This window comes from Mustela erminea, chromosome 13, assembly GCF_009829155.1.
Source record: "Mustela erminea isolate mMusErm1 chromosome 13, mMusErm1.Pri, whole genome shotgun sequence".
Classification (NCBI taxonomy): domain Eukaryota; kingdom Metazoa; phylum Chordata; class Mammalia; order Carnivora; family Mustelidae; genus Mustela; species Mustela erminea.
Genome location: NC_045626.1, coordinates 47363533 through 47376727, shown reverse-complemented (window position 1 = coordinate 47376727; position 13195 = coordinate 47363533). Strand labels below are relative to the sequence as shown.

Below are 13195 nucleotides of genomic sequence, written 5' to 3'. Positions count from 1 at the left end.
ATTAATTTCTACTTTTTAATTTTTTAAAAATATTTTTGTTTATTTGACACACAGAGAGAAATCAAATAGGCAGAAAGGCAGGCAGAGAGAGGGGGAAGCAGGCTCCCTACTGAGCAGAGAGCCCAATGCGAGGTTTGATCTCAGGACCCTGAGATCATGACCTGAGCCAAAAGCAGAGGCTTAACCCACTGAGCCACACAAGTGTCCCTAATTTCTACTTTAAACTTCAACATATCCTTCCTACTGCTTGCTATGGGTTTAATTTGCTCTTTTTCTAGTTTCTTAAGGTAGAAGCTCAGATTACAATTTGAGACTTTTCTTTTTTCTGATAGGGGTGTTTATAGCTATGAATTTCCCTCTGAGTACTACTTTATAATTGTAGCCCATAAATTTTGACATATTGTGTGGTTTTATTTTCATTTGGTTCAAAATACTTTTATTTTCCCTTGTGATGTCATCTTTGCCCCATGAGCTATTTAGAGGTATGTTATTTAATTTCCAAATAAATAGGGTATTTTCCTAGATTTTTATTCTGTTGTAAATTTCTGATATAATTCTACTGTGGCCAAAGAACACAGTCTACATGATTTCAGTCTTTTTAAATTTACTGAGGCTTGTTCTGTGACCCAGCATAACATCTATCCTGAAGTGTCACGTGTGTTTGAGAAGAATGTGTTCTCTGCAGTCAATGGGTAGAGTAGCATATGTTCGTTATGACAAGCTGGTTGATAGTATTGTTCAAGTCATCTGTAGCTTCTATATCCTTGCTTTTCTACCACCTTTGAGAGTGCAGGATTGGCATCTCTATTATTGTTGAATAATTTATTTCTCCTTTCTATTTTGTCACTTTTTGCTTCACATATGTGGGGTGCTGTTGTTAGGTGCTTTTATAATTAATAAATGTCTTTGTTTTTCCCTAGTAATATTTCTTGTCATAAAGTCTATTTTGTCTGATTTTAATATAGTCACTCCAGCTAGCTTGCTAATAAGCTACTGTTTGCATGGTTATGATTTTCTAGCCTTTTACTTTTATCCTATTTATGTCTTCGAATCTAAGGTGTGTCTTTGGCAGACAGCATACAGGTGCATCTTGCTTTTTTATCAAGTCTGACAATCTTTGCTTTTTGAGTGGGATATTTAGTCTGCTCACATTTAATATAACTGCTGATACAGCAGCTAGCAATAAATCTCTTAGTCTTTACCTGGGAATGTCTTGATTTCTCATTCATATTTGAAGGACAGTTTTGCTGTATGTAGAATTCCTGGTTGACAGATTTTTTCTTTCAGCGTGTTGGATATGTTATCCTATTGCCTTTGAGCTTCCATAGTTTTTGATAAGTCATCCACTGATCATATTTTTTTTTCTACATCAGTTTTCTCTTCCTCTGGAACTCTCATAACACATATGTTGATATGCTTGATGTTGTCTCACAGGTCTCTGAACTTCTGTCCGTAATTCTTCAATTACTAAAAAATCTTTGCTCTTAGATTGAATAATTTATTTTGCTCCACATATTTTTGCATCACATATTTTTCCTTCTGCCATTTAAATCTGTTATTGAGGGTGCCTGGGTGACTCAGTTGTTTAAGCAACTGCCTTCAGCTCAGGTCATGATCCCAGAGTTCCAGGATCGAGTCCCGCATCAGGCTCCCAGCTCTGCAGGGAGTCTGCTTCTCCCTCTGACCTTCTCCTGTCTCATGTTCTCTTTCTCTCTCAAATAAATAAATAAAATATTTAAAAATATATATATTTAAAAATTAAATAAATCTGTTATTGAGTACCTCCATGGACTTTTTCATTTCATTTCATTTTAGTTATTGTATTTCTCAACTCCAGAATTTCTACTTGGGGCTCTCTCTCTCTCTCTTTTTTTAATCATCTCTAGCTCTTTATTGAGAGACTGTATTCATTGAGTCTTTCTTTTAATTTAGATTTCTAAGTGTAAATATCTGCTTTGCAGTCTTTTTCTGCTAAGTCCTACATCAGAGGACACTTAGACATAGGTCCTATTAACTGCTTTTTTCCTGTATATGGATCATGCTTTCTTGTTTCTTTGAATGCCCCTAACTTTTTTGCTTTTGAATACTGGACATTTTAGATAATACAGGATAGCAACTTTGGATTCTGACTTTTCTCAGTGTATCGTCATTGGTATTATTAATTTGCTTGTTTAGTAATTTCCCTGGACTAAGTCTATGAAATTAGTCTCCCATATAAGGTAGAGTTGCTAATGTCCTTTACTTAGTTTTTTTTCCCCTTCTTTTTATTTTTAAGCTTTTTCTGGCTTTCTAGAAGTCATCCCCATGTCTGCATAGCTTAGTGTTCGAGCAAAGACTAGTTGGAGGATTTGTTCAAACACTTTCAGCCAGAAAGGCTTCTTCTCTCTGCTTCTGACTGTGTGTGGGCTGGGGAGCACAGTCAAACTTCAGGCTGAAGTTTTTCATGTCTGCCCCAGCTTTTGCTGGCTCTCTCCCATCTCCTGCGTGTGCATGCAGGCTCTGCTGGCCAGGGACATGTGGGTGTTTTGGGCACACTCCATCTCTGCCGCTCGTGCACACAGACTACGGTCAATCTGGGACACATGGAGAGCTATCAAACCCCTGCTGGCTGTCTCACCTCCCCCACCTACCTATTTAGTCCTCAGCTAGACCACTGGTCCATTGCTTGCCCCCAAGAGGACTGGAAACTCAAGATGGTGGAGTTACTGGCTCTTCTTACTGAGTTACCACTGACAATGGCGGATTTAACTAAAAATATGCCAAATAGAGTATTCTGGAAGCAGCAGCAAGGCTGCTGGTTTTCACAGCCTGCCCCATCTGGTTGAAATATCACACTGACAGAGCTGGGGAGGAGCGAACAGGAGCGACCTGAGAGAAGACTGCCACAGGCTCATGTTGTTCCTACTCAAAGTTTTGCAGTTTTCATGAACAAATGCTTGCTTTCTCAGTTTGTTGTATGCCTTTTTTAGAGAGCTGAAATGGATATTTTTACAATCTTTTTCCAGCTGTCCAGTTACTTTTGGGGAGGAGGATTTGTCAACCTCCTCATTCTGTCATGCTGGAAGTCAGTCTCTCAACCACTCTTTACATTTTACTATAATTAGAATTATTACTGCAGCTAAAAAGCAGATCTATGGAGGTGAAAATATTACTGTGAAATGTTGTTTTTGAAGAAAAATGTTTGGTTTTGTTTTCTGAGGAGAAAAAAAATCAACCAACAAACATAGAGATGACTAAAGGTATGACCTTAAATGATTATTTCATTAGGTTAAATTAAGAAATCTCCTTTCTCGGGACACCTGCGTGGCTCAGTCAGTTAAGCGTCTGCCTTTGGCTCAGTGATCCCAGGGTCCTGGGGTGGAGTCCTGCTTCTCTCTCTCCCTCTGCCTGCTGCTTCCCCGGCTTGTGTGTTCTCTCTCTCTCTCTCTCTCTCCAACAAATAAATAAATTAAATTTAAAAAAACAAGAGAAGAAGAAATCTCATTTCTCAGAAGCAGCACATAGGGCTTTGCAACTCGACTCCTTCACAGACACGAGAGAAATGAAATGCTCCGCTAGAAAAAAGTTAGTCCCAAAGCAGTTCAGTCACGATTGAGCATCCCACAGGTGCTTTTTCTGCTCCTTATTTTCCCACCTCTCTATCTTATGTCTCAGCCATAATCATCAGATGTGCAGTGGGCATTCTTATAATAGTCTGCTGTCCAAAGGCTTCATCAAAGTCCTCCTACCTGGCCATGTGTCTGTTTTCCTTTCTCTACCACCCCTGACAGACTGAGGCCTATCAAGCAAACCATATGGGCTCTGGACACCCGCACGGCCCCGAGAAGACCTACCTCATGTATCCAGGAATCCAGTCTCGTAAGAATTGGAGAAGACTTAGAGATTTCTGGGGGCAAAACCTCTCATGTTCAGATGGGGGAAATTAAGGCTCAGGGAAGAGAAGGGAATTATCGCTTCCAGGTGTGCAATAAAGATTATGCTGATATAATAGGCAGAGGACCTTGGAAATTGTCATCAGAATGACTAAAGATTCAGGCTCAGGGCCCATGACTGGAAGTGACTTCACGAAGATCACACATGATGTCACACATGCTCCAAGAACACTGGACCTCAAGGCTCCTGAGATCAATCCCCTCCCTCCCCTTCCCTCTTTCTTACCTTAGCAAAGAAAATCCAGGCTGCACACTGCCCTGGGGCCATAAGGCTTTTCAGCTTCACTGTGCTGAGCATGAGAAAGAATCCTAACAATCCACTGGAAGGAGAAAATATTCTTTTGTTAGTGAGACTTGTCTTCCTGTAGCCAACAGCTATTTTCTCTTACATTTTACCAGTTTCTAATTACTACAGAACCTGTATTTCATCTGGGTTTTCTAGTGATCTCTGCATTTAAAAACCCAGGAAGCTCTAATTTTTTAAGGAGCTATGATAAGAGAGTTCCACTGGGTAGTGGGCAGTGGGGGAGAGAGGGAGAGAGTACAGAAACTTGGGAAGTCTCTGACTAAATCATGAAAGAAGAAAAGCGTGGCGGACGATACCTCCTGCTCCTTCCATATTATTTCTGGAGCACAGTGCTTGCCAAGGTAGAGCTTCATCTTTTTTCAAGCAAAACAAACTGCCAGAAAAAGACTTCCAAAGCGAAACTCACCATATGGGGACAGAGGGTCTGGACTGACTCCTGGGTTCAAGGTAAGAATCTGAAGGGGAGGGCTGGCTCCAGGAGCAAATGTCCCCCAAACCAGGCTAAGCTATGCAGATGTAATCCTTTGGGAATGATGTCTAAGCTCACGTGTGTGACCTGAGAGACCATGCCCCACGGGGTGTTCTAAAGATCGGGAGCAGCAAAGCATTGGCGCAGCAGTGGACCAGGAAGTAGTGGCCTGTGCTGGAACCACTTCTGAGTGCATCACTGTGTGGTCAAGGACAAAGCGAAGGGCACTCTAACAGAATGGTCACTCTTCCTTGCATTTGGAGGCTGGGCAATTGGGGAATAGAGTGCAACAGAGAGACACCATGATAGACGTTGACTTCCTGTAAATATATGTACACGGAGGTTTGAGGTTTGAGTGTGACTTACTAGAAATCGAAAAGCAAGAGATATGACTGCAGTTGTACCCCAAACCATAGAGGCAGGTCCTATGAGCTATAGGTCATTTGTATCTCAGGGTCTCAAACACCACCCTGTTATCTCATGTTTATTATAGAAACAGCTGTGGGGCCTCACTCAGGTCATAAGCTCTGAGAGGGCAGGCCCCAATCTTGGGCTTCTCTGTGTTTTCCCCAACAGAGCCAAACATGGTGCCTTGGCCACAGATGTTTGACATGGTGCCTAGGACACAGATGTTTGACAGGTGTACTCAGAAGCAGGCTGGATGGAATTAAACACCTGTAAGATCAAATTTCATGGAAACGTGTGCCTTCTCTTCATTACATTAGATTAGTTCACAGCCACATTCCTGGGGCAGGACCAAGGACAGAGATGAGGGCTCCCTTGTGTAAATTTCAGCCTGTTGGGCCCTGATGACCTGCAAAGTTGGTTCAGATTTGTGTCTGCCATCATGGGAGGCTGGGCAGCTATGCACGAAGATGGTCAGTCATTCACACCCGAAAGGTAAGGAGGTCTAGTGGGTAAGCAGCAGGCTAAAAACTGAGTGACCTGGACTGTGCCCACTGACCCTCATGACCTTGACTCATCCCTCCCTTCTCCCTTTCTTCTTGCCTCAGGTTCTGTGTTGAAGTAGGAATAAGCAAAGTGGTCCTCATCCTATCTGAGGGAAATCAGACTTTTCAGAACAGAAAGCCTCCCTAGCCTATCAGCATCCAGGTTTCCTGGCTCTTTCAAAGGTTCTCCATGGTGAGAAGGTCCAAACTTCACCGTAAAGATCCGTTCTTGACCCAAAGACAGAGAGCGATGCTGAAGGTGCCCATGGCCACTGTGAGGTTGGCAGTGGAAAATAAGGTAGGCAGCGCAGGGCTGCTCCTGCTGGCGTCACCCCTACCCCAAGGAAGGAAACAACTTTGCAAGAAAAGGGACGTGGAATCTTGCCAGAGGAAGAGCAAAATTCCACGTCCCTTTTCCCCTTAGCACAGACTCTGCTAGAACAGAGTCACTCCCATGCCCAACACGCTTGGGAAAGTATCCACGACCCCTTCCCATCCTTTGACTGGTATGTCTGTGAATGATTTCCAAATTACTCACGGGTCTCTCTCTGTCTCTTTCCACACTCAGCTCTTCTACACCTCACCCAGAGGCCGACCTTAAGAGCAATGAGAGGATCCCAGAAGTAAAAGATTGTGGGCTCCCCATTAATGTGTCTCTGGGTCATGGCTACCACCATCCCCCCAGGCCTCCATGACTCCTTCTGAGTTCCTCCAGGGCCTCTGAAGGTGACAACACTTAGTCTGAGATATGGAAGTAGATGAATCATAAGATGACAGGAAAACGGATACACACTGCAATGGGTGGGAGTGGGGAGAACAGAATAGTTTCATATCAACTCAAGCAAAGATTCCCAAATCTTTTAAGTAAAACCCTGATTGTTCATGCTGGGTTGTAAGGAAGATGCAGATTAAAAGAGGCAGAAATGGGGCCAGACTATCACCCCACAAAGCCAGCATCGACGGCCTAGGAACCGTGTTGCTGTTTCAACGAACCGCATGGCATTTGCCCTCCCCTCCGTACTGTGTTTGCTGGAGCTGCCAGAAGACCGGACCCAGAGAGAAACAAGTCCACTAACATGGGAGCAGCACGAACACTCACGCCACCTGATTCCAGCTAACGGGCAGCTGACAAGGTCTGACCAAACTGATAGCAACTGGGAAGATGAATTGTCAGTATTTTCCTGAAAGTTAGCTGAGGATGACAAGTCATTCTGAGGCTCAAAGGCAAAAGCAAACTGTACAATATTGATTTTTGTTATTGTTGTTCTAACACACCCCTATCAGAAACAGGACGCAGCCGCACACTAGCTCCTGGTCTCTGCAAGAAATCACTGCCTCACAAGGTACAGCCTTTTACATGTGAAGTGGTCTAGCTTAGCCATTGCTCACGGTCTATGGACACTTGAGCTAATTACAGCCAAGCTGAACAGGACAGTAAAGGCCATTGTCTCCCGGGCCAGGCGAGGTGCTGAGGGCTTACTCACCTTATTTAGTATATGTGATCACCTGGAGTGATACTATCTTTCCACTTTACAGATGAGGAAACTCAGCCAAGGCTTGGAAGAATGACAGCTCGCCCAAAGAGCAAACACACTAGCAAGCAGCAAGAGGCATCCAACCCAACACTGGGCTTCCCACCCCAGCAGAACCCACACCGCGTGGCTATCCAGCCTTTCCATTTCTCAGCAGGAGAAAGTCAAGCAATATGGGACTCATGGCAAGAAAGTAGGGAGAGGGCGGGTCTGAACTCCATCTATACGTACCCATCCCACCGGGATGTACCTCCCAAGGCCACGTAGTAAGATTCACTTTGTCGTCTAGATGTCTCCTAGTCACTGGCTTCCAAAACCTGTTCCTCAGCGTCTTAGGATTCAGTCAAGGTTTTGGGGAGGCCGCCCTTTAGGGACAAGGCAAGGGCCACAGAGGAAGCTGAGTGGGTGTAATTCTGGCCCCAAATCCTCCCTTGAACTGAATCTGATGCATCATTTTATACACTGAAGTGCTGTTTAGGAATGGCTTGTGGAGAGAAAAACAGTGCAGGGTTCTCAGCTCTTCTGCAAGTTTGGAAAGCATTGCTCTGGCCAAGGAACTTCCACAGAACACAGGTCCGCCAGGCCCCAATCCGGCCCTGAGCACCTAAGGACGTTGATGACAACCCGTGCATGACTGAGGGGGCTGCTTCCTGCCTGGCCACTGCTCTCTTCTGCCCCTCATCTGGATAACTGGCTGTGACCCTGGACTTGACAAAGATACCACTAGTACAGCCCCTAATTTGTAATTAGACAAATTAACAGGGCCAGGGGGTTGGTTATGCGTTAAGCTTACCTGGCACAGCAGCTGCCATGGAATCTGTAGAAATACAGGAACGGGAAGTCCGGGACGCTGAAGAGGTCACCTGAGGGTCACAGCAAGGGTGAGACAATGGCCCCCACACACCCTGCCCCCAGTTGCCCCAGGACACACAGGTGAGGTCTTTAGCACAGCAGCCATCAGAGCACTGAGCCACCGGGCACTGAATTCCCTCTGCCATTCCCAGTGTTTCTGTGTTAATGGCTTAAATCATCTTAAAATAAGAGAATGATGATCGTAACGCCTGTTTAGCATGAGTCTGCCCTGCATGGGCCCGTATGCTGAAGGCTCTACATACAACATCTCTTTCAGTCCTTGCAATAACTCTCTGGTGTTCCAGGCTCCCCATTCAGTTGGTGGTCAGAGAAGTTAAGGATGTGTCTAGGACTGCACAACTCTTGAACGGGGAAGCCAGAACGTGCTCCCAGTCACTCCAAACCCTAGTCTTTGCTCATCACCTGGTGGCCATCCCTGCCCAAGGCAGAGTGTAGGACGGAAAGAATCTTTAAAAAAAAAAAAAAAAATGTAGTCTATTCTTTTCTGCCTTATGTCTAAAAAAAGATTAGGAATGCATGCCTCTGACATCTTTTTCTCATTCTGTGTTTAATTACTGCACAGACGGCAGAGGGGCCAGACCAACCGTGCTTACTCATTCGGGTTTAAGGTCTAAAGGGTACATTTATTTCTAGTGAAGTAAGTTCATTCTTTTAGTTCCATTTGGTGCAAGAGGAAATAATCACACATTTTGGCCGCTTCCCTCTCTGGAATGTGAACTTGGTCACAAACAAGAAGTCAGGAGATTAAAAAAGCAGAAAGCCTTCCAAAAATGTCCAGAGAAAAGGAATTAAGCCTTTCCACAGCAGAGAGCCTCATCCTCCCGAAGCTGGAGTTTCTGAGACTCGAGAGGAGCCAGACCTTCAGACCCCCTGTCGTTCAGATTTGGATGGAGCGAGGCAAGAAAGGCGATCTTCCTAAGGACACAGCGCGTTAGGTGCTCAGTGTAACAACTTAGAGACTGTCATTCGTTCACTGCTGCACTTAAATCAAGAGTTTCAGAACAAGACACAAGGGGCTGCCACACTTCCTTAGAGACCGAACCGATTTCAAATAATTCAACCACTGCTTGGGAAGGAAAGTCCTGAATTCCGTTTCCCTAGAGGGTTTTGTTTTTGTTTTTGTTTTTTATCACAACTATGATTTTGTTTTGTTTTGTTTCGTTTGTACATATGTGTGTGTGCTTAACAACAAAGGGGAGGGTCTCCTGGGATCTGGTTTTCGTGCAGCCCAACAAGAGGTTCAGAGCACTCGCTTTCTTCCTGCCACGGCTCCCCTGAAGGCTTCCATGGTCCCCGTGGCCGGCGCTGGTGGAGGGGCTTTGCAAATGACATCATCAGGCTCGTGGCATGAAGAGCATGATTTCTGTGGGGGTCCTTTTCCACACAGAAGCGACAGCGAGGCAACTAGGGGCACCCCAGCCCCAGAGGGCGGCCACAGCTTCCCCGCGCAGGGGGGCAAAGGGACAGTCCATGCAGGGCTTCGCTCTGTCTCTCTGGCAGCTGTGGTTCTTGGCCCCCTTCCAGCTTCCCTTTCAGTGTGAGGGACATGGCAGTGCAGTCGTGTGGTGATGAGAAGGGCGGAGAGGAGATAAGCTGAGTGCAGGGCCTCAAGACTCCTTGGGCCCTGCTTCTCTTGGCACCCAGACTCCCATTGGCATGGGGTTCACTGCGCACTGGCAGCCTGCCCAGCCCCTACTCCCCTCATACCCGTGGTGTTAGGACCAACCCCGGCCTCAACTGAGTGCTACTGAACCAGCAGCTCATGAAAGCACCCAACTCCCCTTGCTTCCTCTGCAGAGAACGCTCCCCTTTCTAATTGGCTCTGCTGGTCCTTAATTTCAAATGTGCCCCAAATGCTTCCCCTCTGATGCCGTTAGCCTGGCTCCTCCTTTCCCCCAATTCTTCAAAAAGCAGGAGACACGCCACCTCCACCCGGCAGAGGTTAATGACCGCGCTACAGAGGGCCCTGACGATGAGGCAGCGTGGGGCCGGCCAGCCCAAACTCATGACAACGACCACCAGGGACCTGGAAAATTGGTAAAGGTGCTCAAAAGACAACACCCCTGCACCAGCTATCGTGGAAGGCACAATTACAGCATAAATTACATAGCATATTCATTTCAGGTGGACAGATAGTGACCAAACACTTCCAGACAGTGCCCAGTGCTCGTCACAGCATGACCCGGTGCTTTTGTGGGCCACGGTTAAAATTCTACTGACTTCAGACTGAGGGAGTGAATCCAATTTCTCTGACGATCAGAGCATGAAACAGCCACAAGGAAAAGTGTGGCCCCATCTTACCACAGTCAAGACTAACAGATATTTGAACATCAAGAGAACTTCCTCTCACCAGATTTTAGCCCTGAGAACCAGCAGGAAAATGGAAGGTCGGGTCCAAGAAGTAATCAGCACTACTTGCTTTGTCTCGCGCATAAGCAATAGGCACACCAGGCAGCAAGGTCATTTCTGGGTCCGGTTCCTGTGGGTCTCTCTGCTCTCTGGGCCCTTGAAATCCTCCCTCTTGAACACACAACAGAGGGGGCCTGATACAAAGACGAAATGCAAACTTTCAAACAGAAGAATTTCTCTTCTCCACTAGTGCTTAAAATGGTCCAAGGGGAAGCAAGGTTCTTGAAGCCTCTGCGTGAATCATGAGGTTGAATGACAGGAGGGGAAGGTGGATTCCATCCACCAAGGAGCAAACGCAGTACCTGAAGGGGGCAATGTGGCAGGGTCTGCACTCCAGATAAAGAAAACCATCTACCTGATCCCTACCACCGTCTCCCAGTGCACTCACAAATATGACCCAAAGGGCCATATCTGCAACTACAGAAGCACTTCTCTTTCCAGGCACTCGGGAATGAGTGAGAAGGGCACCTCGGTCAAGAGCATTATCAAGAGACCAAGCAGACTAGCTAAAATAAGACTAAACACCAAACATTAGTGACAATGTGGAGGAACTGGAACTCTCCGACACTGCTGAGTAGGAGTGTAAAATGGTAGAAACACTTCAGAAAACTGGCACTCTCTTAAAAGTTAAATGTACATCTATTCTAAGACACAGAAATTCTATTCCTAGGTATTTATCAAAGAGACATGAAAACATAAGTCCACAAAAAAGTCTTGTATAAGAACGTCCGTGGGGGAAGGCACCTGGCTGGCTCGGTCAGGAGAATGTGTGACTTGATCTTGGGTTGTAGGTTCAAATCCCACATTGGGTGTACAGATTACTTAAAAATAAAATCTTTAAAAAGAAATTGAAACAAGAATATTCATGGAAGCTTTATTCATAATAGTCAAAAACTGGAAACCGTGCAAGCGAGCATCAGCAGACAGATGGAGAAACAAAAGGCGTGATGTTCACACACTAGCGCCCTCCTCAGTAATAAAAGGGAATCAGTTAGTGATATGTACACAACCTAGAAAAATCTCAGAATGCTACACTGAAGAAAGAGCCAGACACAAAGGAACACTCTGTTTGTTTCCATTTATATGAGGCTCCGGGATAAACAGAAATCAGATCCGTGGTGGCTTGGGTGGTGGTAATGAGGAAGGGGCAGGAGGAAACTTTCTATAGTGACAGAAATGCTCTATATCTTCATGGGAGTGTAAGCTACACAGGTGTATACCTTTGTCAAAGTTGATCAACACAAGATAGGTGCATTTCATATACATAAATTATACCTCAATATTTTTTTGAGAGAGACAGTGTATACATGCAAGCGGGGTGGGGGTTGGGCACAGGAAGAGGTAGAAAGAGAATCTGAAGCTGACTCCATGCTCAGTGCGGAGCCTGACACGGAACTCGATCTCACGACCCTGAGATCATGACCTGAGCTGAAACCAAGAGCTGGACACTTAACCAGCTGAGCCACCCTGGCGCCCCTATACCTCAATTTTTTAATGCTTCAAAAGTACTACTAAATAATTAAGATACAAGTGAAAAAAAGAAGAGGTGAAAAGAAATGGAAAGGAACAAAGCCCTGCTTTAAAATATTAGCAAATGTGGGGCACCTGGCGAACTCAGAGCATGTAACTCCTGATCTCGGGGTTGTGAACTTGAACTCCACACTGGGTGTAGAGATTACTTAAATAAATAAAACTCTAAAAATTTTTTTAAAATAAAAGTGCCACCAACTGTTAATAGATCCTTTGTAAAAACACTGCACCTACGAGCCCTGAGGGCTTACTGTGTCTTAACTGGTGCAGGTGTGGGGACTCAGGGATATGCTTTCCCTGATACTCAGGCCCTGCTGGGGACAGTTTAGATGGAAAATGTAATAAGCAAGTGGGAAAGAATGAAGGATCACTCTAACTTAAAAACAGGCTAGACTACCTATGGGTCCAATGAGAAAGGTAACAAATTAGAAGGAACTAGAGCTGTCCCACCACAGCAGTCCTTGAGTACTTCTGGAGGCGAGAGGTTTTCCTCCAGTGTTTTATTTGCTTAAACTTTGTAATCAGTTGTATACTGTTATGAGAAAACATTATCAGGACCCATCAAAGAGTTGAGGGTACTTGACCTAGGTTTATAAAGCTGAGAAAAATGGACTCCCCAGTACTCTTCTGGATTCTGAGAGTCCATCATCTCAAATTTCTACCTTAATTATCTATCTGCCTTAGTGATCCACTCTACCCAACAAATACAACCATTTTACTGTTCCTGAGTGCTTTCTGAAGCAAAAAGCCACTGCTTACAGTTGCTCAGGTTGTGCACTGCACAACCTCAAAGCAGAGCACTATTTAGCTAGACCAAAATTGTTATGTGGCAGCCCTGAGAGTTTCTAAAAGTTAAAGTTAATAAAAATCTAGACAGTCTCTTTTCAGGTGGATTTCACAAGTAGCTTCCCTATTCTAGTCAGGACTGTTTTGCTACTCAACATTCCTGATCCAAGCAAGCCCATAAGGACCAGCCCATTGATAGTAAGGTTTCAAGTCAGTGGCACCCCACTGACCAGAGGCAAAAAGAAAAACACTGATCTATGTCTTTAAGGCCCCTTCGCGTACAATTTCTAGAAGTTCTAAGAAAGCAACAAACGGATCATAGTGACCACTCGCAGAACACCTTCATACACAAAAAATAGGTGAAATTTTACAGTGTTTCCTTGGTATCCTCGTGGGTTAGAAGCTGG

At 45.0% G+C, this 13195-nt stretch overlaps 1 protein-coding gene across 1 annotated transcript in view; it reads right to left on the bottom strand.

The window, feature by feature from the left end:
* Positions 1-13195, bottom strand: part of TMEM241 (transmembrane protein 241) — a 91681-nt gene that overhangs the window by 16020 nt on the left and 62466 nt on the right. The window contains 2 exon segments of the mRNA XM_032310246.1: positions 4159-4252; positions 7984-8053. Coding sequence (XP_032166137.1) covers positions 4159-4252; positions 7984-8053 — 164 coding nt within the window.